At 57.3% G+C, this 24,039-nt stretch overlaps 1 protein-coding gene across 1 annotated transcript; it reads left to right on the top strand.

Moving 5' to 3' along the window:
- Positions 1-314: 314 nt before the first annotated feature.
- SLC38A3 (solute carrier family 38 member 3) lies at positions 315-14,801 on the top strand. The gene is made up of 16 exons (XM_033132676.1): positions 315-411; positions 7,812-7,964; positions 8,055-8,136; positions 8,303-8,418; positions 8,995-9,068; positions 9,151-9,243; positions 9,333-9,414; positions 10,495-10,577; positions 10,668-10,726; positions 10,956-11,117; positions 11,197-11,276; positions 11,544-11,644; positions 11,875-11,999; positions 12,092-12,236; positions 13,179-13,282; positions 13,368-14,801. Exons 2-16 carry the CDS (start codon positions 7,864-7,866, stop codon positions 13,470-13,472), a joined length of 1,512 nt encoding a protein of 503 aa, XP_032988567.1. The 5' UTR covers positions 315-411; positions 7,812-7,863; the 3' UTR covers positions 13,473-14,801.
- Positions 14,802-24,039: the final 9,238 nt, after the last annotated feature.

Raw genomic sequence — 24,039 nt, 5'->3', positions numbered from 1 at the left:
TTCAAGCACTTTCCCTGAGGTTAAGCATAGCCCTGTTCCCCTTGGCTGAAGAGCCCCTTCTGGCTCAGGGAGATTGGGGCAGAGCATTTCAGGGGTTAAGGGGACACTCAGAGGGAATCTGCTTTGGATTGAAGCATTCTCCCCACAAGACTCAACTGAGCCCTCCCGCAGCAGCTGCTCTTCTACCTAGGGGCTCCTTAGCGCTCCGGCTGCCCCCTTTGCTCCGCCGGTCGGGCCCCCGCCTCTCCCCAGACCAGCCCCTCCTCCTGCGGGCAGCTGGGGATTGGCGGGCGGGGGGCGGGCCGGGGCGGGGCCGGGCGCCCTTCATCCCCCGCCGCAGCACTCCGCCGGGAGCAGAGAAGACAGCGCCGGCCGGAGCGGAGCACCGCGCGTCCCCACCCGTGAGGCCAGGTACCGCTGGGGGCGCCGACCCCCAGTCCAGGGGTACCGGGCGGGCCAAGCCCTACTGTCCACCCTCCCGTCTAGTGGCCGGGCTCTAGGCAGCTCCCCTCGCCAGCCCCGCCTCGGGGCAGGCGCCCCAGCCTCCTGCGAGCCAGAGCCCCGCGCGCTCGGGACGCAAGTCTGGGGACCCGCCAGTCAGGACTCAGCTCCGAGCTTGAGCAGGTGTCCCAGGAGAGGCACCTTGTCGCCTCGGAGCCTCTTAGCAGGGCCGGGTGGGACAACGGGAGGTCGACAGCATACGATGGACTTTCCGAGGCACGGCCCAAGGGGACCGGCTGGAGAGGGCCCCAGAAGGGGGCCTAAAAGGGGCTGGGAGCAGGCCCTGGAGCGCTGCCCCGACGGGCACTTGACAGGCAAATTGGCCGGCAGGCACGCAGGGACTCCGGGTATATTTATCTCGGCTGCGTTGGGCAGGGGCTTGAGAACAGATCCGGCCAGGCTGCCTGAGGGGCCACGGAGCACATGTTGGTCCCAGACCCGTGCCATTTGCAGCGGGCACGTCGGGCACCCGGCAAATGTGGTTTTCAGGCCTGGCCTGAGGGCGGGGCTCGATGTGCGCTCCTCTCTTCCCTGCGCGAGGCGGGGGTGTGAGAGGAGGCATCGCGCACCAGCTGAGAGAAAGGATCTGGACTCGGTTTGCAGAAGCCCGCCCCTCCCCATTGGCCCCTGCGATTGGCCACAACGAATGCATGCGTTTGTTTACACCCGGGGAGGGGGAGGCCAGGGGCGGGGCCTAAGGGGATCCGCCCTCTCCCCCACAGTGACCTGAGCTCTGAGCCCAGGTATGTAGGCTCTAGGACAAGTCTGAGGGGAAGTCAAAGGTCCTTGCACCGTGGGGTTCACCTATTCCCAGGCTCATCCTTCCTTCAGGCTGCCAGTACTGTCCTTCCTTCCATGACTGTCTTGGGCCACTGTGCTGTCCCTGGAAGAGGCCGTTGGATCTTCCACTCCTTCCTCTTCAGTACTTTGTCTGGCATGGGGGCTCAGTTGCTTCAGGAAAGGAAGCAAATCCCTCAGAAGTTCTCAGTCTGGAGCATAGAAAGCTGCAGCGATCTGAGGACAGTTCCATTTGGCGGCTGGGGGTTCTGCACAACCATGGAAGGCTTCCTGCAGGAAGCACCAAAGGTGGGAGGTATTGGGAATGGATGAGGCCAGGCCTGGCACATCTCCAAAAGGGCTGGAATGACTGGAAGCAGGACTGAATCTCTGACTCCTTGGCGTGGGGGGGGGGGGGCAGGGAATTGTGTCTCTGGAGGAGGTAGTGGTGAATGTCTCAGAACTTTATTCTGCCTGGGACCATAGAGCTCCTGTCCTCACTGGCTTCTCAAGCAACCCCTTTACTCATTACTGGTTCTTTTGGCCCACATCTCACACACACACACACACACACACACACACACACACCTCCCCAGTTCAGGGCTCCAGGTGACCAGACCATGAGAGTTTGTTTCTGGTGCCTGCTGCCCTAGCAAGTAGCCTTGGAGCCCCAAGCAAATGGAGAAACTGAGGCACAACAGGCTGGGTGGTTCATGATTTCTGGGTGGTGTCAGGGAAGGTTTCTGAACTAAATTGAGTGCACCCTGAAAGTCTGGGCTGGGTGTGGGGACGGGCACTCAATTTGAGGGGAAAACATGTTTTCGAGGAGTTTGGCATCTGTGTACACAGAAAGCTGGGGTGTGTGTGCTGTGGCAGGATAGGGGCCCTGAAGGAGGACGTTCCAGTGCGGACATGGCTGGCGGGGGTCGGGCGCCACTTGGAGCGGATGAGATGGGCTGGGGGCTTGCCAAGGACCTTGAACCCATTTCATGCATTTAACATTTACTGAGTACCTACTGTGTGGCCTGTGCATATTCAGTCTGGTGTGTGGAGGATGGGCCTTTGACTCTGGATCCATGTGGGGTGGGTGAGGTGCTCCAAAGGATCAGGCGGGGCTTCTGGGGACCAAAGGGAAGGACCAGCTGCTGGGGCAGGAGGGGCTTTCCGGCCAGCGGCCTGTGGTGGCTTGGTTTTGAATTTCCGCTCTGCGGGCCACGTCCTGTACACAGCCTCTCAGCTGGCACGTCTGCACACGTGCGTGGCTGTTGAGGATGGGGTCACTCCAACTGATTGTTGTCTCCACATATCTTTTTCATTGTGTCGGTAGACAAACCATGGGTGCTGGACTAGGGGGCTCTTTCCAGCTGGGCCTGACGTTGTGGCCCTAGTGGACTCAGTTCCATCCTCTGCATGTCCCTGCACCTGGCTAATGGGGGCATAACCTGCCCTGTGGGAACCTGGAAATGCTCTGGCCGCCTCTTGTGGGGTCCTCCAGGCTCGGCCTGGTTATCCCTGCAGTGCCCACTGGGTGCTGCCCCATCACCTGGGCCTCACTCCCTCCCTACTTCCTGCTCCTTCCGGAGCTCGCTCTGTGTTTTGCTGGCTGTCCGTTGTCATCTCTTGCTGTCTTGTCTTTGTCTGTCTCCATCTGGCTATCTCTGACTGGTTGGCCATTTCTGGTTTTCTGTCTCTTTCCCTGTCTGAATGTCTATCCACCTATCTCTCTCTGTAGTTTTCTCTGTTTGTGTCCCTCCACATCCATCATTATTTCTGTCTCCCTGTGCCTGTCTGTCTGGATCAGTATGCATGGACGCATGGAGTGTGTGTGTGTGTTTTCTCTCCCTGTCTCTCTCTTCCCTCCCTCTGCCTCTCCGTGTCTTCCTGACGTTGGATGGAGCCTTTCCTCCAGGCTGACCTTGCCTTTAGCCCCCCCATCAGAGTCTCCAATGAGTCCTGAGCTGCCCCAGGCCCCTGCTCCAGCTTTCTTTGGGGCCAGAAGTCCGGCTGTCCAAATATTTGGCCGCCTCCAGGGGATTCCGGGTCAGCAGGGAGGAGGATGGGCTGGCTGGCTCGGGGTCTCCCCTGTTCCTGGGGGGCCATGGGCACGTGATGTCCTGTCCTCTGCCTCAGCTGGACCTCAGGCTGCACGTCCCTCTCAGCAGGCTGGCAATGGGGGGAGGGGGCTGCTGCTGGCTCTGGTTCAGTCTGGAACCAAGAGGTTCCAGCTGCAACCCCTCCCGGGGGCAGCCTGAGCAAGGAGGATCCAGGGTGGGAGGGGAGGCCTAGGTGTCTGGGGCTAGGCCCAACTCAAAGCATCTGTTGGGTGTCTAGAAAATGTACTTTGTCACAGGAAAGTCCACCTTCCGGCTCCAGCTGGGCCCCTTAGATCCTCCTAGATACTTCCGGACTCCCAGAACACAGAAACACATACCGCAGACTCCAGGGCTCAGGAGCTAGGGTATGAGGGATTAGTGTGGCCAATAGAACAATGTTCTGGGCCATCTGCCTTTCCCTGTAGGTGCCCTTCCTGTATGCCAACCCCTCAGTATCAGCCAGGTGTTGGCCAAACACTAGCCATTTACACAGTGTTGTTGACAAAGAAGTAGTAGATGGAGAACTCAGTCTACCGGGGTCAAAATCTGGAGGAGGGGCACAGGGTGTGTTCTGAACACCCTACCACACACCCTGTTACCAGCCCCCTGACCTCAGGAATGAGCTTCACACCAATCCCTGTGGCTGTGCCAATTCAGACACGTCCACCAAATCTTCTTTCCCTGTTGACTGATAGCTTGTCCTAGGAGGGCATTTTCCCTCTGAAGCCTAGAGAAGTAGGTGGGCAGAGAGGTACCAGGCTGGAAGGCACACCTTGTCTCAGTCGCGGGAGGGAGTGGTGATGATGGGTGAGCTAGAACTGCGGGTGGGGGCAGCCCTCATCCCTGGGCCCCCCGGGAAAACTGTGATAGACCCTGAAGCCAGGCCAGCTGCCTCTCTCTCCTCTGAGACCTGGGCTGAGGTTAGGGCTGCCCGGGCACAAGAAAACCAGAGGCCACGGCAGCAAGCTCTGTGGGGTCTGTGCCTCCACCAACGCATGTGGCCATAGGACTGAGGGAAGGGCAGTGTGGATGCCCCCCGTAGCTGGCCCACTACTGCAGACCCACTTCTATCCCTGAGCATTGGGGAGGAAAGCAGAGAGGTGTGCATCCCATAGCAGGCAGGCACGGGCTGCTACTGTGTGTCCCGAGAATAAGACCTAGCCAGACCGTCAGCTCTACTGCGTCTTTTGGAGCAAAAATTAATATAAGACCCGGTCTTATTTTACTATAATATAAGACCAGGTATAATATAATGTAATATAATATAATATAATATAATATAATATAATATAATATAATATAATACCAGGTCTTACATTAATTTCTGCTCCAAAAGATGCATTAGAGCTGATTGTCCAGCTAGGTCTTATTTTCAGGGAAACACAGTATGTGGTGGCCTGGATTCCTGAGCCTTGAAATCTTTAATTAGCCAACTCAACACCTGCCAAAGTGTGCCTGACGAATTCTCACCCTGCGATGCCTGCGTGGGCGGGCGTTACCTGCTGCACTAACCCTGTGGCTCCTGTTCCCTCCTGGCCCTTATCTCCCAGCAGAGCAAACAGGCCCCAGGGCAGTGGCCTGAGCCATCGATTTACTGCTCAAACCCATGCTGCACCCATGACAGATGCCATTCTGATTATCCACCCAAGGTCACAGTGATCTCCCCACCCCAGAGCCTGACTCTGGGAGCCCATGGACTGTTCTGGGGGCAAAGGCGTCAGAGAAGCTTCTTGCTCTGTCCTCAGCTTTGGCCAAACCTCACGGAACCCCTGGAGAACAGGAAGACACAGGTCATGAGTGGGGTATACTCTGCCCGTGGTCATACAGTGAGGCAGGACTCAGAGTGTCCACTCTGGGATTTCCCCACAGTGGGTCAGGGTCTGCTGGCAGCTTTCCTTAGGCAGGGACAATCCCCTGAGTCCACCCTGACTCACTGATAGAAAGGAGCCTGGGATGTGGCAGGCCTGAGGGATGGGAACTGTCAAAAATGGGCTGCCAGCCTGAGGGAATGGCTAGGGGTCCACGTGCCAGGCCCCGTAGCCCGCCAAGCCTTTAGCCCTACCCTAGAATGAAGTACAGATTCTTTGACCTAGGCTTCAAGGCTTTGTCGGGCTAGTCTAGGCCACAGAACCTTCATTCTACCCTCACAGACTGCCTCATACACTCTGCAGGGCCTTTGCCTATGCTGTACCCTCTGCTGGAGTCACTGTTTCCTATTTTCACACCTTGGGGATTCTCACTGGAATTTCAGAACTGGCTCCATCACCTCCTCCTCCAGGAAGCCTTTCTTGATGCCTCACTCTCCCCGTTTCTGAGTCCCAGCACTATGTGGCTCACACTCACTTGTAGCAGGAGCCATAGTATGAGGGATGTGTTTGGGGGTTTTGTGCCTTCCAGACTGAAAGCCACTTGAGGAAATGTATTCCATGTCGTCTCTGCGATCTCAGGCTAACCTGAGACCCAGCAATAGTAGACAGGCCCTAAAGATCTAAGCCCAAGTCCTGCTGGGGGAATGGGTAACCTGGAGCCAGAACCTCAGGTACCTTGGCCATGGGCTGTGGTCTCCCTGGAGGCAGTGCCTGGCTGCTAGGGAAGGATATTAAGGCAGAGAAGGGTACTTTGTCTAGGCTGCTGACTCAGCACACTCGGAGGGCCTGTCCCAGCCTGCCCAGGGCAGGAGGCCCGGCAAACGCACCCCAGCTGAGAGCTGGGGGCCCTCTGGAGTGACTCTGGAGACCAGGCGCTGGCACCTCCACACCCAGCTGGGATCCTTGAAGGGATGCTGACGGTGAGGCTCTGGGCCGGGCATGAAGACAGGCCGACCTCTGGGACCCTGGTCCAGGGGAAGAGGGCATGAGAAGCGGTCATGCATTCTCATGTCATGCTGCTGAGTGGGCGGGGCTAGAGGAGAGAAGGCTTCCGACGGCAGCATCAGATGAAGAAGAGGCAGATTGAGGACATCCAAGGGTGCCAGGGGTGTGGTCCCCAGGACTGACATGCCTGGGAGCTGAACTCTGACCTGGGACTATCTGGGGCAAAGTGTGGGGAGGTGATCTGGTCAGTTCTGTGTTGCTGCTGCCTCTGGGACACGGGCGTGAGGCCCAAGACCGGAGCCTAGCCTCCCCTACCCGCACACAGCCCCGAGTGCTAACTTTGAGACCACTGGTGCTCCAAGTTCAAGAGCAGACCTGAGACCATCAGGATGTGGAGTGGGGAGGGGGAATTCAGGGCAGGATTCAGGGTTCCCAAGCAGACGGGGTGCCATGGCATCAAGACAAGGCTCTGGCTGACCTGCCTATCTGTACTGCCGCATCCCTGGTCACCACTCTGGCCTCAGCTCCCTTGCTGGCTCATCTGGCCCTCAGACTGTCCTTGTAGATCTTGCGGACACTATGTCCAGGTACCTTCTGAGCCTAGGGTGGATGGCTCCCAGCCCCAGGGACAGGAGAGGCTCCAATGAGCTGTCTGGGCAGTGGGCAGGGCTGAGGGGTGGGAAGGAGGGGAGTTGGTTCCTTTGACACCCAGCAGAGCTATGCCCTAAGAGCAAAGAAGGGGGACTGATCCAGTGGTCCAGGCCCTGAGCTCCTGGCCTGGGGCACCTAAGGGTGGGGAGGTCCCTCGCAGGGGAGGAGAGGCTTGAAGGAGAACGTGGCCTTCAGGCCAGGGTTGTGTAGAGAGTGAGGCCTGTGTGGTCTAGAGAACTGGGCTCTGGGGCACCCATTTCCTGGAAGGCCCCCTGAGGGCCCTTTGCAGCCAGGCGGGCAGGGCCCAGGTGTCCAGCTACCCAGCACTGCCTCAGGCCTCCTGGCTCCAGGGGGGCGGGTAGCCTCTGCGCCTGCCGTTCCCAGCGCCAGCTCTCAGCCCACAGAGGGCCCTTTGTTCTGGCTGCCAGCAGTGCCCGCCGGGCGGCTGGGAACAGGGCCCACAGCCCTCACCCTCTCCCGAGGCCTCCAGCCGTCGGGCCATGCCATTCTAGGTTGGCTAGGAGGCCCCTGGCACACAGGGCCAGCACAGGAAACCGTCTCCCAGTATTAACGTCAAGGAGGGATAGTCAGTCCAGGGCCCACCCCCAGAGTGGGGCCTGGCAGCCTGGGACTCAGCATAGGAGGGTCCTGGCGCCTCTGGGCTCTGAACGCAGGTCATCCAGCTGACCTTCACTTCACAGGTGGGGAAACTGAGGCCTCAGGGGCTTGCCTAGGCGTGTGTGTCACGGGGGGAGAGCTATGTACTGGCTAAGGTGTCCCCTCAGGATGTCCCGGAGAACTCAGGTGTCTGAACTCTACCCCCCAAGGCAGGTCCTCGGGAGGCAGCAGGCAGGGTGGCATGTGCGTGTCTGTCCTGAGTGACCCTCCGGGAGATGTTCTACGGCCTCCCTTCCGGTGGGAGGCTGTGCTGTGGGCCCAAAGGCGGGGGTAATCAGAGGGACCATCCGCTCTGCAGACTTCGGAGTGTTGGTGTGTGAGCTAGCACTCCTGGTGGTGATCCCTGAGCCATGGAGGCACCTCTGCAGACAGAGATGGTGGAGCTGGTGCCCAACGGCAAACACTCGGAAGGACTCCATCCAGTCCCTACCCCCACAGCGGGCAGCCAGAGGTGAGCAGAGGAGGGACCCAGCTGTGGTTCAGGGCAGGGTGCAGAGCGAGGGGCTGGAGCTGAGCTGCCTGCCCTGGCCTGTGCCTGCAGGGTCGAGGGCCCCCGGCAGAGCTGTGTTGCGGGTGAGGGCTTCCTGCGGAAAAGCCCCAGCAAGGAGCCACACTTCACTGACGTGAGCCAGGGCGGGGAGGGGGGGGGTTTGGGGACACCGTGGGGAGCTCGGGTGCAGTGATGAGGTGCTGGGGGCAGCAACGGGCGGCTGACGGACAGTGAGGGGAACGCTGAGGAGCCCTCCACTCCTGCTGACTCCCCCACCCCTCCTCTCCCTCTGCCCGCAGTTCGAGGGGAAGACATCGTTTGGGGTGTCAGTGTTCAACCTCAGCAATGCCATCATGGGCAGTGGCATCCTGGGGCTCGCTTACGCCATGGCCAACACGGGCATCGTCCTTTTCCTGTGAGTGCTGTCAACAAACCTTCTAATGACAGGAGCCCTCAGGAGGCCGCCAACCATGACCTCCCAGGACCCACTAGTTTCCTGTCCCGAGGCCCAGATTGCAGTGGGTGGGCACTTACACTCCACCCAAACCATGGCTAAAAGAAACAGCCACGGCCAGACAAATATACCTCACTTCCCAATAAACCCACTGCGATTACGACACAGGGCCAGCCTAACAGGCCTGAGTCTGTCCTTCTACCACATTTACACGTGACGGACAAATCCCCATGGCCAGGCTTGTGTGGGCACACGTGTCCTTACCTGGGAGCTCTGCCCTGCAGCCAAATGGGAAACATGTTTGTTCCAAGAACTCAAGGGGAGGTGGTACTTGGAGGGCCTCTTCTGGGTCATGCTCCATCCTGGGTCAAACTGGGTGGTGTTCACCACCCCTGGGGCCGGCTGAGCTTGCAACCACACATGTTGGGAGTCCAGATACCTTGGCCACCGACCTCGCCCACCCAGGCCTCCCAGAGCTCATTGCCCCCTGCCAGCCAGGGGAGCCCCAGTGGCCTTTTTTTCATCCATCTTCCCCAGGTTCCTGTTGACGTCCGTTGCCCTGCTCTCCAGCTACTCCATCCACCTGCTACTCAAGTCCTCAGGGATCGTGGGTGAGCCTCACGCCAGCCTATAGCGAGGGAGGAGCAGACTGGGAGGAGCAGTCTTGACTCTCCTGACTCCCTGTGTCCACAGGCATCCGTGCCTATGAGCAGTTGGGTTACCGTGCCTTTGGGACCCCGGGAAAGCTGGCAGCGGCCCTGGCCATCACGCTGCAGAACATTGGAGGTACGGCCTGCGGGCAGACACAGGCAGATGGGGGGCGGGGGCTGGCTGGTTCAACTGACCCCAGCACCCCCCCACCCCTCTCCCCCCAGCCATGTCCAGCTACCTGTACATCATCAAGTCTGAGCTACCCCTTGTCATACAGACCTTCCTGAACCTGGAGAAGCAAACTTCGTGAGCCCCAGGGTGGGGTGGGGCTGGGGTAGGGTGGGAGGCCCTAGTCCACTCCTAACCCCTAGTCCACCCCTGACCCCGGGAGACCAGACTGAGCTAGTGGGAGGTGAGACAGAGCCTACACGTGGCTGGTGGAGGGGCAAAGGGCTGCCTCCAGAGTTAACATTCAGTTCACCTCCGTTTATGAAGCACCTGGGCGGGGGGACCCCCAGGGGCGCCATGTGGGGCTGTGACGGGGCTGAGGGAGCTGGGCCCCGCTGATCCTGGGCCCCACCTGTGAGTATGGGAGGACCTGAGAGCCTCAGCTTAGCTCTAAGCGCCGGCTGCTCCTGACTGTGGCTTGGGTGTTAGCCCTCCCCCCAAGAAATGAAGCCCACGGTGTCCCAGTTGCCCGTCATTAGTTTAGCCAGCATTGATGGCATCAGCCACATTTTGTGAGTGGGGGCAGAGAAGACAGCAGGCCCAGCCCTTGGCAACATGGCCCAGGCAAGTAGAGGGTCCGTAAGGCTGAGAGCAAGAGGGAAACAGCCAGAAACCCCTCTCCCTGGGGGGCCTTTCCCAAGCAGTTGGCCTTTGGGCTTGCTTTGAAGGATGGTCCCATTCCGTCTCCCTTTAGTTGCCTGCACCCCCTCTCCCATGGGAGGGTGGGGCAGGATGGTGCAGGATGCAGGAGGGACCACAGGAGCACAGGTTATTGGCAAGTCCCTGAGACCCCCATGGAAAATGCCCACCTCCCAGAGCCAGGGTTTTTTCATTCCACCCACCTCCCTGGGCCTCTCGGGGCCACTTTTTGGGGAGGCTGGACCCAGACCTGTGTGTCCTGAGAAAGACAACAGCAGGGAGTCTGATCTTGACAATTACCAAGCAGGAGCTGCGTGCCTTAGTCTTCCTCACCCAGAAGGAGAGTGCTGAAAACATGCCCATTTTGCAGATGGGGACAGGAAGACTCAGAGCTGTAGACCAGTATTCTTTGGAGGTCATTCAGTGGCACCACTGGTGACTCCGACTGGAGGTGGAGGCAGGCCAGCCCCCCCGAGGTTGTGTGCGCTCTAATCTGGGCTTTCCACTCCCATTCTTCAGGGACTGGTACATGAATGGGAACTACCTGGTCATTCTGGTCTCCATCACCATCATTCTGCCCCTGGCACTGATGCGGCAGCTTGGTGAGTGTGATGGGGCCAGGGCCTTGGAGAGAGATGTTGGAAGGATGTACCAGAGGGGACCCCAAGTCTCACAGCACCCCCACTTTGCAGGCTACCTGGGTTATTCCAGTGGCTTCTCTCTCAGTTGCATGGTGTTCTTCTTAATTGCAGTGAGTCACCCTCTGTGCTGGTGGAGGGAGGGGGCAGGTCTAGGGGAGTCCTCTGTCAGAGGGAGGGGGCAGGCCTCTTGGGGGAGTCCTCTATCAGGGAGGGGGCAGGTCTCTCTGGGAAGCCTGGGTCAGAAGGCAGCTCCCTCGATCCTGATCTAGATGTGGCTTCAGAGTGACTTCCCAGGCAGCCTCGCCTGGCACTGTACCTTCACCCTCACCCTCCCACCAGGTCATCTACAAAAAGTTCCAGGTGCCCTGCCCACTGCCTCCCAACTTTGCCAACATCACAGGCAACATCAGTCTCATGGAGGTCACCAAGAAGACGCAGCTGCAGGGGGAGACTAGCACTGCAGACCTCTGTACCCCAAGCTACTTCACACTCAACATACAGGTTCTGACAGGCTGGGGTCGGGGCAGGGGCCTGGTGAGAGTGTGGGAGCTGCCCTGACTCAGTCCCCGTGTTCCCCCAGACGGCGTACACCATCCCAATCATGGCCTTCGCCTTCGTCTGCCACCCGGAGGTGCTGCCCATCTACACAGAGCTCAAGGAGTAGGTTCCATGGCTGGGAGAGGGAGCAGGGCTGCCCGGCGCTGGTTTGCAGGAAATGGATGTGGTCCTGAAAGCGGGGAAGGGAGTGACAGGAGCCAAGTGATTTTATCAAAGGTCTCTATGGCTGCTGCGGGTGGTGACTGGGGGCAAGAAGGAGGCTTCCTCGCTGCCAGATGGGGAGGTGTGGTGCCAGAGAGACCCCAGGGCACGTGGGGGTCTCCTAGCGTGGCCCTGCTTGGCACCAATCCCCTCCTCTGCCCCTTGTAGTCCCTCCAAGAGGAAGATGCAGCACATTTCCAACCTATCCATCGCCGTCATGTATGTCATGTACTTCCTGGCTGCCCTCTTCGGCTACCTCACCTTCTACGGTACGGCTGCACTGGGGGCGGAGGCAGAGGCCAGGCTGGGGGGCAAGGGGCTGGCCAGTGGCCATGGCACCCTGCATACTATAGGCGCTCATTAGGTGTGTGATGCCTAATGGTGCCCTGCAGCTGTGGAGGTGAGTCTGTTGCCACCCCCCCCCAGTGTCAGGGTCCACCCAGCCTCAGAGCCCACCCTGCCTGAGCTGCCTGCTGACCACCCTCCCTGCCTGCCACAGACAGGGTGGAGTCGGAGCTGCTGCACACCTACAACAAGGTGGACCCATTCGACGTGCTGATCCTGTGTGTGCGCGTGGCTGTGCTGACGGCAGTCACACTCACAGTGCCAATCGTTCTGTTTCCGGTGAGCCAGTGGACAGATGGCTGGGTGGCTGGACCACTGGGGCTGGGATTGATGGGGCTGACAGATTGATGACCCCCCCACACCCGCCACAGGTGCGCCGCGCCATCCAGCAGATGCTATTTCCAAACCGGGAGTTCAGCTGGCTGCGGCACACGCTCATTGCCACTGGCCTGCTAACTTGTATCAACCTGCTGGTCATCTTCGCCCCCAACATCCTGGGCATCTTCGGGGTCATTGGTGAGGATCTGGCCCTGCTGGGTATTGCCCCAGAGAATTTCCCTCCTGCAAATTCTGGCAGATTCCTGAGCTCAGATCTTATATCTAAGTGATGACTTTTGGCCATATGCACGGCTTGTTCTCCCGTCTGAGACTGTGTTCTTAGGCTATTCTAATCCCTTCTGAGGGCTCAAAACCACTTAGTCAGTTCTCCTTGCTGGGACATGGTGTGGAGCCCAGGGGTCAGTGGCCTCCACAAAGGAGGGTCTTGTCATTGGGTCTTGTCCCCATTTCACATATGAGGAAACTGAAGTACAGGGTGATTAAGGAAGTAGCAGAGCTATTGATCTGATAAGTGGGGAGCCTTGATTCAGCTCCAGGATAACGGGGTTACAGCTTTGGTGCTCGGTCCACTGTCCCAAATCAGTTGGGGCTCTGAGCTGGAAGGTCAGCAATTCTGAGACATCTTTGGGGTAGCCCAACTCAGGAGACTGACTCCCCAACCCAGCTCTGCTGGCACTGACACACAGACCTGGGGCTGAGTATCAGGGATATCATAGAAAGGACTCTTGGTTGTGTATGTCTGAAGTCCAACTCAAAATGAATTAAGCAGGAAAGAATGGTTGGGCTCAAACAATGGAAAAGCCTTCAGGAATAGCTATATCCAGGAGCCCAAGATCCTCAGGGCTCTGTCTCTATCTTGTGGCTTGCCTTTCCTTTTTGCTGACTCCATTCACTGACAGGATTCTTCTGACACCAACGGCAGTAGCCTTCCACCCTGGTGGGCAAAGATAAAGGGGAGGGGCTGGTGGGCTTTCCAGAATCTGGGAGGCTTTCTAGTGGAGCCTCAAACTGAGACCCCAACCCCAACAAGGAATGTTTGATCTCATTGAAGGGTCCACCCCCGAACCTTATTCAATAAGTGGCCATGAGCCTGCAGTGGCCACACCTTGTTCTTCACAGGTGCCACATCTGCCCCATGCCTCATCTTCATCTTCCCTGCTATCTTCTACTTCCGCATCGTGCCCACTGAGAAGGAACCTGCAAGGTCCACACCCAAAATCCTGGTGCGAGGGGCCTGGAGGCCAGTGGGCTGGTACGGGCGGGGGGCTGCCCTGACCCCGGACCTGACGCTGCCTTCTGGCTCCACAGGCCCTGTGTTTTGCTGGGCTTGGCCTCCTGCTGATGACCATGAGCTTGAGCTTCATCATCATTGACTGGCTCTCGGGGACCAGCCGGCATGGAGGAAGCCACTAGGACAACCCAATCTTGTTCTGTCTACTCATCCTCGTATCCCTGCCCACACTCTTCCACCCAGTGGCCAGTCGGGGGGAGGAGAAAGACGTGATTAACACTATGGCATTTGGCCCTACCCCACGTCCTCTCTGTGAAAGGTTTTTGTTAAAGAGCCAGGACCAAGGCCCTTGGGCCACTACCCGACTGGGCTTCCCGGCTGCAGAGGCTTCCTGAGCTGGGAGCACCATGAGCTGTGCCTCTGCTCCCCTCTTCTTGCCTCACATCCAAACCCAAGCCCCTTATCCTCTTTGCACAGATGTACACACGGAGGCCTGACAGCTGCCTCCTGACGTCACACAGCCTGTAGGGGCACATAGAGCTGAAACCCAGGACTGCAGCCATCCCCCCACCTTGCTGCTGGGCCACAGTCTACATCCTGGAGCCCCATCTCCCACAGCCCTTGCCTTCCCTCTTTCTGTCCCCTAGGTCCCACAAAGGCACTTGGGCTTAGGTCCTTGGATACTTTTGTCCCCTTCTCCCATTCCCTCTACCAGTAGCATAACCCTCACCCTATACGTGGAGCCAACAGGCTCTTTTGAGGGTGAAGCTGGTGTGGGTACCCCCAATGGGCCCCTACCCTACCCCTTCACCAGTCCTGGGGAGGCTGGGACTCCCCCCACCCCAAGCCTGGGCCATAGCTCACATTCCACTGTGGGGAGAAGAGAGAGACGGGGCCCAGAGCGCCTTTGTCTCTGGGAGCCAAAGACCCCAGGGGCCAGCCTGGGGCAGGGGTGGAGAGGCTGGCTGGCAAACCCCCTTTTATAAATATTATACGTAAGACCAGCTGTGTTTTATATTGTGAATCTCCACGGTCCCTGGATTCCTGGAAAGTAGAGTGAGAGCCAGGACATGGATGGTGATAGAGGCCACTCCTGCTTCTTCCCCGGGATGAGGCTGGGGACAGGGTGTGAATCCCCTACCCCACCCCGCCCCCTGCCTCCCAAACCAACCAGTGGTGTGCTCAGGCCTGGGCCACATTCAGCATAGACCTGCTTTCTCACGGCTGAGGTGGGGAAGAATTAATGAGGCCCCAGGAAATGGGACAGAGAGAGGCCTCCGGAAGGAGGCAACGTGAGTTGCATCCCCAGCAGCTACACAGGGGGGCTGAGCTGGGGCCGCTGCGGAAGCTCTGCGGAAGGGCCCCCTGCCCTCCCCTGGCTGCCACGTCAACCCTCTGTCAATGCCTTGAGTCTGGAAACAAAAGTCCAGGGACCCTGTACTCTGTCAGTCTGATCTTTTTATTAATAGGAAAACCCACTGTGAATAAAGGTGGGTTAATCTGTCCCTGTATGTTGGGCCTGAATTTTGAATGGGGGAGTCCAAAGCGGGGCAGGAGCTGCAAGGACGCAGGGCAGCCTCAGGTGCCCTGGCCTAGGTGGGGCTGGGAAGCTGCCCATTGCCCGGGGCAGGCCTGAACCAGCTGGGACCCAGCGGGATGGAGCTGCCTAGGCCTTGGCACCAAATTCTCATTAGGAGAGACCCTGCGCCTGGCGAGGCCGCCAAGGAAAAAGCTGCAGGAAAAATCCAGTTTGAACTGGCAAGAAGGCTGCCAGCATGGGAAACCCCTGAAGAAAGAACTTCCTCAAGTTGGTGGCTGCTAGGCCCATGGCAGTGCCAGCCGGTCAGAGGGGAGCTTCCTGAGTCTGGTTCCCATCAGCCCCGGCGCCTGACTCCAGCCTGGGGACTCACCCAGGAGACCCATGGCCCTAGAAAAGAGCTGGACACTGGCCTAGAGGTGGCTGCAGCCCAGAATGCCCTGGCATGAAGGGCTGCCCTCTGGGGATCTCTGGCTTCTTCCTCATCAGATGGGTCTATGCCCTGCCTAGGGCCTTCGGCTCCTGGGGAGAGGGAGGCAATACAGTGCAGGGTACCTCCTGCAAACAAACCCTGGGGTCTTTTCTCAAACTCCCTCCCCGCAAAGCAAGCTGCAGGTCAGAGCAGCAGCAGGACTGCCTGGAGTCTCTTAAGACCCCAGACTTGGCTTCAGGCCTCTCAGAGCAGGGGGATGTGCTGACAGTAGTTCCACCTGCTCTTGCCCTCACCATACACACACACAACTGGGGTGGAGGAAGGACCCTGGCCCTGGGAGGCCATCCGTCTCTGCCTGCCCAGCAATGTCTCCTCCAGACTCTTGGGGGGAGGCTGCAGGCAATATGGCCACTCTATCCAAAAACCAAATGTCTGCATGACTTCAAATGAGTAACTTTCATCCCTAGCTGTCAAGTCCCAGACACTCGGCCTCCATGAGGATGGGTCTGCAGGCCATTGGTCATCATTAAGCATTTTTGTATGTTTGGAAATTTTTCCCAGGTCTTTTTTCTTTTAAAATATCGCGCTGAAAAAAAATTGCTCTGCTTGGAATATTGACAAGATAGAACAGCCAGAAAGTCCAGCATAGATGTCTTCTATATTTCTTTTCACTGCTTTTCTTATGCCTGCTTGTAACAGAAAAGTAAGTAAACATAGACCAGGAAAAGGGACCAAAGCCTGGGCCATGGTATCCCCGCCTGCACCCAGCTCGCCTGTGTGCCCAAGTACACATTCACCGATCAATCGGAAAGGGATTCATTAGTTCATTCAACATGTTTTTATTAAGATTCCCTATGTGCCGGTACTTGTGCACACGGTGGTGAACAAACTGAAGACTTATATTCTGGGTGGGGGGTTGGATTCGACTCAGAAACATGAAACATAATCCGTAAGTTACATCATTTGCTAGAAGAAGCTCAGTACTATAGGGAGTAAAAATGGCAAGGTATGGGCGATGGAGAACAGGGGGTCTGAAGGTGGGTCAGTGTGGTCCTCACTGAGAAAAGGGCATTCGATCAGGGATTTGGAGAGGGTAGAAGCCATGTGGATTCCTGCAGGGAATGGTCCCAGACAGAGGGATCAGCCAATGCAAGGCCTCGAGGAAGAATGTGCCTGGCATTGAGAAGAGCAGTCAGGAAGCAACTGTAGCTGATGTTAGGTGATGTGGGAGAGGATAGAAAGGGCAAGTGGGGGCTGATGAGAGGGCCAGATGTTGTCAGCTACCTTAAGGACTTTGGATTTTTCTCTGGAAAAGATAAGAGCCAGTGCAGGATCCCAAACACATGGGGGGCAAAATCGGAGTCAGTAGCAACTCTAAGTTTTAAATGGATTATTCTGGCTGCTGCTTTGATACTAGACTCTGGGCGGGGGTTGGGAAGCCAAGAGTGACACCCACACAAGGGCTACTGCAGTTGTTCTAGACAAACATATTGAGGGGCTCAGCCCAGGTGGTGACATAGTTGGGGCGAAATTCTGGGCTTGTCCCGAAGGTAGAGGTGCTTGTCCTGGTGGTTTGGGTAAGAGGGGAGGGGCAGAGACAAGTTGAGAGTGACACCAAGCCTGTCTAGGGACCAAGCTGCCACAGCATCCACTGAGGGAGCAGGCTTGGGAGGAAAATCAGTTTTACCAATGAAACATTTAAAACACTGAATGGACATCAAAGGGGAGATGTCACGTTGACTTGGGTGTGTAACCTGAGTTCAGTGTAGCAGCCAGCACTGGAGCTTCGGACCTGGGAGGCAGAGCGAGCGGGACCCTTAAAGCCAGGGGCCTGGATGAGATGGGGGAGGTGACTTTAGACAGAGGAGGGCAGCAGTCAAGACTGAGCCCTGGAACATTCTTGGTAGGAGGTAGGAGTGATGAGGCGGAACCAGCAAAGGAGCGGAACAGGAACAGCCAGGAGATGGGAGGAAACCCAGAACGGGGGCATCGGGAGCTGGGCCAGCATCAAATGCTCAAGGAGGTGAGGGCAGAGAACAGACCAAGATGTGGGCCGCTGAAGAACTTGACCAGGGCTGTTTTGTGGAGGGAGGGGCAAACCTGACTGGCATGGCTGGAGGAGAGAGAGGTAGGAACTCAAAAGACAACTTGTGTGAAGTGAGAGAAGCAGGGCCAACACAGGCTTTTAAGGAAGACCAGGAAGAAAAAGCTATGGAGGATCAGAGATTGGAAGAAGCTGGTAGGATGGTGGGTTGGGGGTAGGTAAAGTACTTTTGGGTCAGGGCCCTGAAGAAACTGAGCTGGCAGACAGTAGATGGAGGTTAGACAGTTGGCATCAGGGAGAATGCAGGGTGACAACTGCCCAGCCTGGCCACGTGCTGGTAGCTGGAACCTCGTGGGTGGAAAATGCAGCCGAGAACGTTATGGAGGGACCCGGAGAAATCAGCATCATGTCCGTCTTGACCTCAATTTACAGTCACCCAGCAACTAACTTTCAAACAGTAATAATTGACTGAAAAGTACTTAGAAAGAGTAGCCCCGGAAAAATTTCTGAAAGAACAAACTGCTTTCAAAACCACACAAGGCTGCAAACCTGTCCTGCCAGGCCCGGCCAGACGGGGACAGGATTACAGACAGCGACCTAATCCTACCAAACCGGTAGAAAGCGGCCTCTGCTGCCCCCTGACGGTCACCGTCTGAAATCTGGGTTGCCCCTTGAACCACCCAACACGTAGCCCCATGGGCTGCCTGACTTTGGAGGGGTTCCATAAGGGAGGAAGGGGCTGGACTCCCAGACTCATCCTTGACCAAGGGTTCTGAGAGCCCAAGTATCACCCAGCCCCCCTTCTTATCCTGCACACGTCTTTGGGGTCAAACTCAGCCGGAGCCCCCACTACGCACCCGCTTCCGGGCTGGGCGCAGGCACTGAGCACCAAACCGCCCGACCTTGATGGTGCAGGGGAGTTCCTACCAGGATAATTACCCAAATCAGCATCTAATCTCCGCTGTGAATTTGGGGAGGTGGAGGCGAGAGAGTGCCCTATACCAGAGAGTATGAAGATTCCAGAACCAGAAGAAGAAGAAAGGCGGGTGTCATAGAACGATCTTAGGATGGGCCCAGAGTGGCTACAGCTGGAGGAGGGCCTGACCGCCTGAGATCAGGGCAGGGCGAGGGCGCTAATGCGCCACGGAGGGCTCCGATCAAGAGGACGCTGAAAGGCTGCTGCTCTGTGCAGGGAGGGTCTCTCTGGCCACCGAGTGGCAGATCGGCGGTGGCGGTGTCGGGACCGAAGGCAAACAAGGCGAGAGGACAGGCCCTTTTGGGAGTGATTGCAAATTCTAATCCGGAGGAGAGGAGATGGCTGCGGGGAGGTGAGGGGATGGGCCGGCCTCTGCTCCCGCGCTGTGCCCCAGGCCCGCCAGGAGGCGCCGTTGCCCCGCGAAGCCGTGCAGGGCCACCGAAATCTCGCACTCCGGCCTAGAGAGGCCCCGGAAGAGGCGGGGTAGCGCGCTCAGAGGCCTCTTCCGGCTTCAGCTGGGCCTGGGAGGCCTGAGTCGGGGGAGGCCGCCGTGGGCGGGGCGTGGGTGCCAGAATTTAAGGAGGCGGGGGTGCTAGGGGACTGAGGTGGGCCGCGGCCTTGGGCAGGCAGTGTTGCGGGGTCCCAGGGCAGGGGCGGGATCCAGGGCAGGAGGCGGAAGGTGGACGGACAGGCCCTGGTTTGCGAGGCTGCACCCTGCACGGCTCTTTGCCCCACGCCTCTTTGCCCCACGCCTGAGTCTCCTGGCCTTTTACCTTGTGAAATACAGTCGTGGGGTTCCTGGGGAGCCTGGCGCTGGCCAAGACCTGGGGGCAGGGCTAGGAAGACTTCCTATCGATGGAGAAATGGGATGGAAACTCCAGCAGTGGAGGTGCACACAGGTGGGGAAACAGATATGGGGTGTGGGGAATCCCTTTAGACTGGTTTTCTTTAAATGTTTGAGCAATGTCCATTTGGAGGAGGGGCTAAGCCTGTGGGTAAGGCTGAAAGGGTCTTAGCCAGCCTAAACCTGCTGGAAGCTCAGCCCAGTTATATGTGACCGGCCTCCTCCCCTACCCCCTCCCCACACACACATTTCACCCGAGCTCCCATCTCTCGGGGACGTGGGCAGCCCAGTCTCCACTGGCTTCACTCCAGTACCCTTACCTGCACTACATGGCGGCCACCCCCTGCCTCGCTCCCTGCCTTCTCTCTTGTTCACAGGTGACACTCCTCGGAGCAGCCAGAGGGACCTTTAAAATAGTGGATCATGTCCCCCTGCCTAACACCCCCTCCCCCAATAGTTTCTGTCACACTTGGAACAAAATTGAAACTTCACTTCCCTGTGATTCTGATGGTCTGGCCTCTGCTGACTACCCCTTGCGCTGGACCACCGCCAGGCCTGTGGTATAACACACCATGCTGGTCCTGACCTCAGGGCCTTTGCACTGGCTGATAGCATCTCAAAAGCTTTTCTCCATGAGCCTGAAACAGTCCCCAACCAGGCTCATTTCTCTAACTCTGTTTAGTTGGCTTCAGTCACAGCATTTGCTCCTTGCAGTTAGGCGAAGCAACGTCCCATGCTCCCAGGATTCAGTGACCAGTATCCATCCCCGGAAAGGTCCCCCCTTTTTTTTCTTCCCCCCATCTATAGGAAGCCTGGGAGTCCAGGTGGCTTAGCCTTGGAGGTACCTCATGAGCTGCTTGCTATTGCATCACCTTCATTAGGGCTGTTTTGCTCCTTCATTAAATTAAATTCCGGGAAGCAGTGCTAATAAAGGCCTAACGAGTCGCGGGAGAGGCTACCAGCCCCAGCCTTTGGACAGCAGGACAGGGAGGGTTTAGGCAGCAGGGTGAGCAGAGGAGTGGCTCCTGGAGATAGGGTCGATTATCATGTCCCAGGCCCTCTAAGGATCCTGGGTTTCCCAGAGGAGGTAGCCTTTAGAGACTGACTATCTGTGGCAGGCACAGTGGCAAGTTGGCCATGAACTCTTCAAGGGCAAAGCAGGGCTCAGCTCAGACCCTGGCCCCAAAGCCCTGAGGGCTCCCTGGGTCTCTTCCCAAGGCACTGGGCAGTTCTCCCTGTCATATCAGTAGCACCCTGAGTGCCAAGACCAGTTGGATTTGCAGGGCCAGACAAGAGTCACTGGCTTGGAGATGCTGGTGCCTGCTGCAGGCTCAGTCCCACCCCTACCTCAGCATCCCCTGGAGACTTGGGAACCCCCTGCCTGCCCTACTCCTCAGTAACGCCTCACGGCAGTCCTGTCTCACACTGCTGTTCCTCTTGCTTTCGCTATCCTGGCCGGGCTGGCCACCCTTCTGTTCCAGAAACACCCAGCCCCTACCTACACTTTCAGAATAGCCTTGGGGCTAACTACATGCCACACAGAAGGTCCAGCTTTTCCTGACTTCCTGTCTTGCACCAGGCTGAGCAGAGTGAGGAACAGAGACCCCCTCAGTGGGCTGTGACACCCCAGCCTACAGGCTCCAGGAAGGGGAAGCTGCTTTTCAGTTGCCTCTACCGATCACTCTCTTCTCTTGGCTTATCATATAGTCGCGCCCTTCACATCATTCAAAGTTTCCCTCCTCAGACTGTGCCCTCCTGCACACTCCTCCCAGTGGCTCCCGTGTCACCCTGTTGATTTTCTCCAAAACTGCAGTTCATTTCCCTCTTTACTTTGTTTGGCACGTGCTCCTGGAGCACAGGGTCCTAGCCGTCTCCCCGACCATAGTGTTCTAGGCACTATAGGTTCACAGTAAGCACTAGTTGAAAAGATGACCCCTCCTCCCAGATTCTCCTGCTCTCCCCACCCCTGTGTCAAGTGAAGCCTCCTAGCCCACCCAGTAACTTCTGGCAAGGAGTGCTGGGGCCTGAGTTCTCTAGGCCAAAGCCAATTGTTTCTGAAGGAGGTGGATGACCAGGAAGGGGCACCCTGGACCTCCCAGGCTTGGGACTGTTCCTTTTGGAGAGACAGAAGCCTGGGAGGAGAGGTTTGAAAGAAGGGACAGAGAGGACAGCGAAACTGACTCAAATCTCAGAACTGCTGTTGGGCTAAGAAGCAGGAAGTTCAGGGGAGGTACCAGGAGGTGGAGCCTGGCTCAGGGTGGCAGGGAGGGGCCAGCTCTAGCCACTGAGCTCTACTAGCAAAAGCTGCTGACGCCCTGTTTTCAGGGCTGTGATTTGGTGGTCATGAGGCCTTGACAGGACTCCCTGCCACCTGAGAGCCATGGAGATGGGTGATCAGGACCCCGGACTCGGGATCCCTCTGGGGTCCTGCCTGTTCCTGGACTCTGGGTGCGGCAGACGCACCCACTCTGAAACTGTCTTTAGGGAAGTGCCAGCAGCTTCCCCTTCCTGGAGCCTATAGGCTGGGGTGTCACAGCCCACTGAAGGGGTCTCTGTTCCTCACCCTGCTCAGCCTGGTGCAAGATAGAACTCAGGAAAAGCTGGACCTGCTGTGTGGCCTGTAGTGAGCCTCAAGGCTGTTCTGGCTGTCTGTGTAAACCGTTCTTCTCCATTCCACTACTGAAGTGCCACCTCAGTTCTGCTGGATGTCATTTCACTGTCTTTTGTGGTCCAGTCCAGATGGTGCTGGGCTGGTGTGCACAGGGACCAGTCACACCTCCTATGGCGCGCGTGAAGCCCTGGCTAGGCAGCCACCCCTGACCCTAAAACAACATCTTTCAAAAGGACTCCTGGCTTCCCACGTGTGAAAGAAGCAGGTGCCTGTGATGTCCCTCACTGTATGACCATGGATGAGTCTTGGGCCCTCTGGCCTCAGTTGCCTCAGCTGTAAAGCAAGGAGTTTCTCCAATTCTGACCCTTGATTTTCTCCCTGGTCCTTCCCCAAAGCCACCCTGCCTCCGTGTTCCCTATTCCTGGAACACTTCTTCCTCAGTGCTCTTCTCCCTCGAGCACTCTGTACATCACCTTCCCCAAGAAGGCTCTCTGATCTTAGTTTCTCCCTTCTCTGCGCACACAACTATGGCAAATATTTTTACAGTGTCAGCAGGATTAGTTGTTCACACCTCTCCCAGTTCTAGGATCAGGGACCCCTGGAAGGGTGGGATAGCGTTTGTGTGATTCATTCATTTAAGTTGACATATATTTACCCGTCACCCTCAAGGATTATGCTGCAAGGGGTCTGGAACCAGAGACTCAGGTGGGAAAGACTCACCACCAGGACACTGGGAGTCAGAGAGGCCCAGCTCACAGCCAGAGAAGGAAAGATGGGGAAGTGGGGTGAGTGGGAAGGTGATCAGCGGGGAGGAGAAAGACAGTGGGGTGAACAGGGCAAGTCAGAATCCTGGAGTGCTGGTGTGATGCAAGTGGAGGGAGATGAGAATCTTGGGTTGGGACAGCCCATATAGGGCCTTGCAGAAATTATTATTATAACAACTCACTCCTATTGAAGGCTTTCCATGTGCCACTCATATTCTGAACATTTCACCTACATTTCCTTTTTCTGACCTCAGCCAGTGAGGTGGGTAGATAGTAATGTTAGGCCCATTTTACTGATAAGAAAACTGAGGCACAGGGAGGTACTTGTCCAAAATAATACACAGCTGGCAAGTTTGCCGACTGCTCCCCAGAGTCCTTGTAGTCAATCTCCACTCTACCACCTCTATCTCCTGCACAGTCCAAACAGTGTGTGTGGGTTTTATCCTCAGGGCACGGGGGAGCCACAGAAGGTTTGTGAGCAAGAGAGTGATATGATTTCTTTCAGCAGGATCCCCTTGGCTGCCATGTAGAAGATGGACTACAGGGAAAACAGCAGAGCCAGGGAGGAGTCTGGAGGCCTAGAATAAGGGACTGTGGGAATAGAGAATAGGTACACATTTGAGGGAGAGTTGAGGAGGGGAAGAAGCTGACAGGATGCAAGGGTGGGGAGAGAAAGTCATAGCTCTGGCCTGTGAGAAGTCACAAGGTTGTGAGCCCAGGAGCAGGGCCAGTGGGGCTGTCCAAAGTGTCTGAGGGAGGCTTCAGAGCAATGGTGGACACTGGGTTGGTGACCAGGGGAGAAGCTGGGTTGGAGATGACTGTGTGGGGTTCTGCTGAGCCACTGGAGTGGGAGGTATGTGACTGGAGTAGCAAACAGTGGTCTAGCCAAAGCCCTAGGGACCCCCATGGATATGGAGAGGGAGCAGCCGGGAGGGATGGAAGTAGGGGTTGCTGGACTTTCTAGGAAGAACACATAACTGGAAGGGGGTGGCTAACTGGTGGGAAGGGTGCAAGGAATACACGAGACCTGGCCTGGGGCTGGGGAAAGCCATATTTCCCAGTGGCCCCATCCTGCCCTCCCTCCATTAATTGGGGTCTCTGTCTACCCACCGCTGTTGAGCCTGGCCTCTAGGGAGCTGACAGGTTCTCCCTGTTGCCGGGCAACTGCAAGAGCTGTTGGCTGTTGCTAGGAGCAGGCTGGGGAGGCCTGAGAAGGGAGGATCAGCTCTCAAGCGCAGGGCTGAGCTGGTGGGGGAAGAGGCAAGTCTGGTCACAGACAGGCTGTGTTCTTGGCTGTGTGCACCCATTTTTATAGTCTTCTGTGGTTAGAGGCATGTATAGAGCATATCTCTGAGTGTCTGTGTCACTGGGTGGGCATTATGTGTTTTCACCATGTTGCATGCTTGTGGCAGTGCCTGTCTGAGCTTTGGCTCCAGGAAGGAGGGAGCCCAGGGGGAACCGTTGGAGGACTTACAGGCCAATGGCTCCTCAACAAGGGAGCCATTCAGATAGGGATACAGACACTCCAGGGGGAGCAGAC

This window comes from Rhinolophus ferrumequinum, chromosome 17, assembly GCF_004115265.2.
Source record: "Rhinolophus ferrumequinum isolate MPI-CBG mRhiFer1 chromosome 17, mRhiFer1_v1.p, whole genome shotgun sequence".
Classification (NCBI taxonomy): Eukaryota; Metazoa; Chordata; class Mammalia; order Chiroptera; family Rhinolophidae; genus Rhinolophus; species Rhinolophus ferrumequinum.
Note: the sequence above shows the minus strand (reverse complement) of the source record. Positions and strands in the feature narration are given on the sequence as shown.